Source organism: Lycium ferocissimum, chromosome 11, assembly GCF_029784015.1.
Source record: "Lycium ferocissimum isolate CSIRO_LF1 chromosome 11, AGI_CSIRO_Lferr_CH_V1, whole genome shotgun sequence".
Classification (NCBI taxonomy): Eukaryota; Viridiplantae; Streptophyta; class Magnoliopsida; order Solanales; family Solanaceae; genus Lycium; species Lycium ferocissimum.
In genome coordinates, this window is record NC_081352.1 from 15,651,504 (window position 1) to 15,652,990 (window position 1,487).

The window sequence follows — 1,487 nt, forward strand, 5'->3', positions numbered from 1 at the left end:
ATTCTAACATCTTAGACAAATTTAAGACCAGATTTAGAGGACTACACATATCTTCGTTAAGACCACAAAACTCAAAGATCTCCCTTTATTTTTTAAACTTCGTATCCATACTCACTTATTTTTTAAAGTTTGTATTCATATTCATTCACACTAAGACACTTAAAATGGGATGAAGGGAGTAAGAAGTAAACGCAAAATAAGAAAAAAGATGAACTAACGACCCGATCCTGCAAAATCGATCGTAATATAAAATGAAAATTTTCATTGTTACTTCACGATGCATGTCTAATGATAAAAAAGAACAAAATTTAAGTAACAATCAAATAAACATTACACTACAAATAATACAATAGATAGCAACTATCCAAACAAGCTGTAAGAGACAGAACAAGTTACAAACTAAGCAGCATGCAGTCCACTATACATTCGTAAGATGAAAAAAAACTAGAAACAAAGAACCCTAAATAAAACGCTAGTTTTTTACAAACAAAACAAGGAGTGTAAAAAAAAAAAAAAAATTGTACTAGCTAGTAAATAGTTTTATTCTCCGGTGCCGGTAACACCCAAGTCCGGCTTCTTCTTGTCGTCGTCTTTGCCGGCACCGAAAACCGGACCACCTTTACCGGCAGCATCATCGACCTTGTCTTGAATCTTATCAATTTGGATGCCCTTTTCATCCTCACGAGAATGAATGTCCAGTCTTGTCTTGTTGTCCTCTTTAGTTATTGATTCGTACGTTGTTTGTGTTCGTGATTCTTGTCGTTGTGCTCCTTGTGCCCCCGACATGATCTTCTTTCTAAATTTTCAACTTAATTACCAAGGTTCAATTTTTGTGCAAATCAGTATTGTGTAATTGGTTTTCTATATTTATATGCATTATCTAGTCTCAGGTCGGTTAAAGTTATGTGATGGAACTACGTTGAGGTCGACACGTCTCATTTGGCAAAGCTGCATGTGCCACCACATTAGTCTACGTGTTAACTTTATCGAAACCCTTTGAAACTTTACTCTACCTGTATAAATACACCATATGGGTAGGCATCAGAGTATGCATTCTAATTAGGGATGTCGATGGTTTGATTCGGTCGGTTATTTTTAGAAATTTGTGCATTATCAGTTTTTCGATTCTATGGTGTATAATTAAAATTAGACCTTTTCAAGCCGTTTCAATCGTCTCAATTTTCTGTTCGATTTCGATACAGTTCAGTAATTTTGTATTCTTTATACGTCGTCCGACAGCTAATGCAGCCAGTAAAATTTGGTAGATTTAAATACCCAAAGTTACAATAACATAGAATGAAAATATTTTTGGGCAATTCGCGGTAATGCCCTTATTTTGGGTGGTCTTTAATTTTTGCGCATCAAAATGAAAGTATTTAACTTTTGCCCTTCGCCTAAAATTTCGGGGTTCCAGGTTCGAACCCCTGCTCAGGCGAAAATATAAAAAAAAAAAATCGCTTGGCAGAGGTTGCCTACAAACTCTGCCC

At 35.4% G+C, this 1,487-nt stretch overlaps 1 protein-coding gene across 1 annotated transcript; it reads right to left on the reverse strand.

Annotated features, from left to right (window-relative positions):
* Positions 1-313: 313 nt before the first annotated feature.
* On the reverse strand, positions 314-852 carry LOC132036472 (uncharacterized). Its single transcript, XM_059426824.1, has one exon. The coding sequence runs from the start codon at positions 784-786 to the stop codon at positions 541-543; it is 246 nt and encodes an 81-aa protein (XP_059282807.1). The 5' UTR covers positions 787-852; the 3' UTR covers positions 314-540.
* Between the last annotated feature and the right edge of the window lie 635 nt (positions 853-1,487).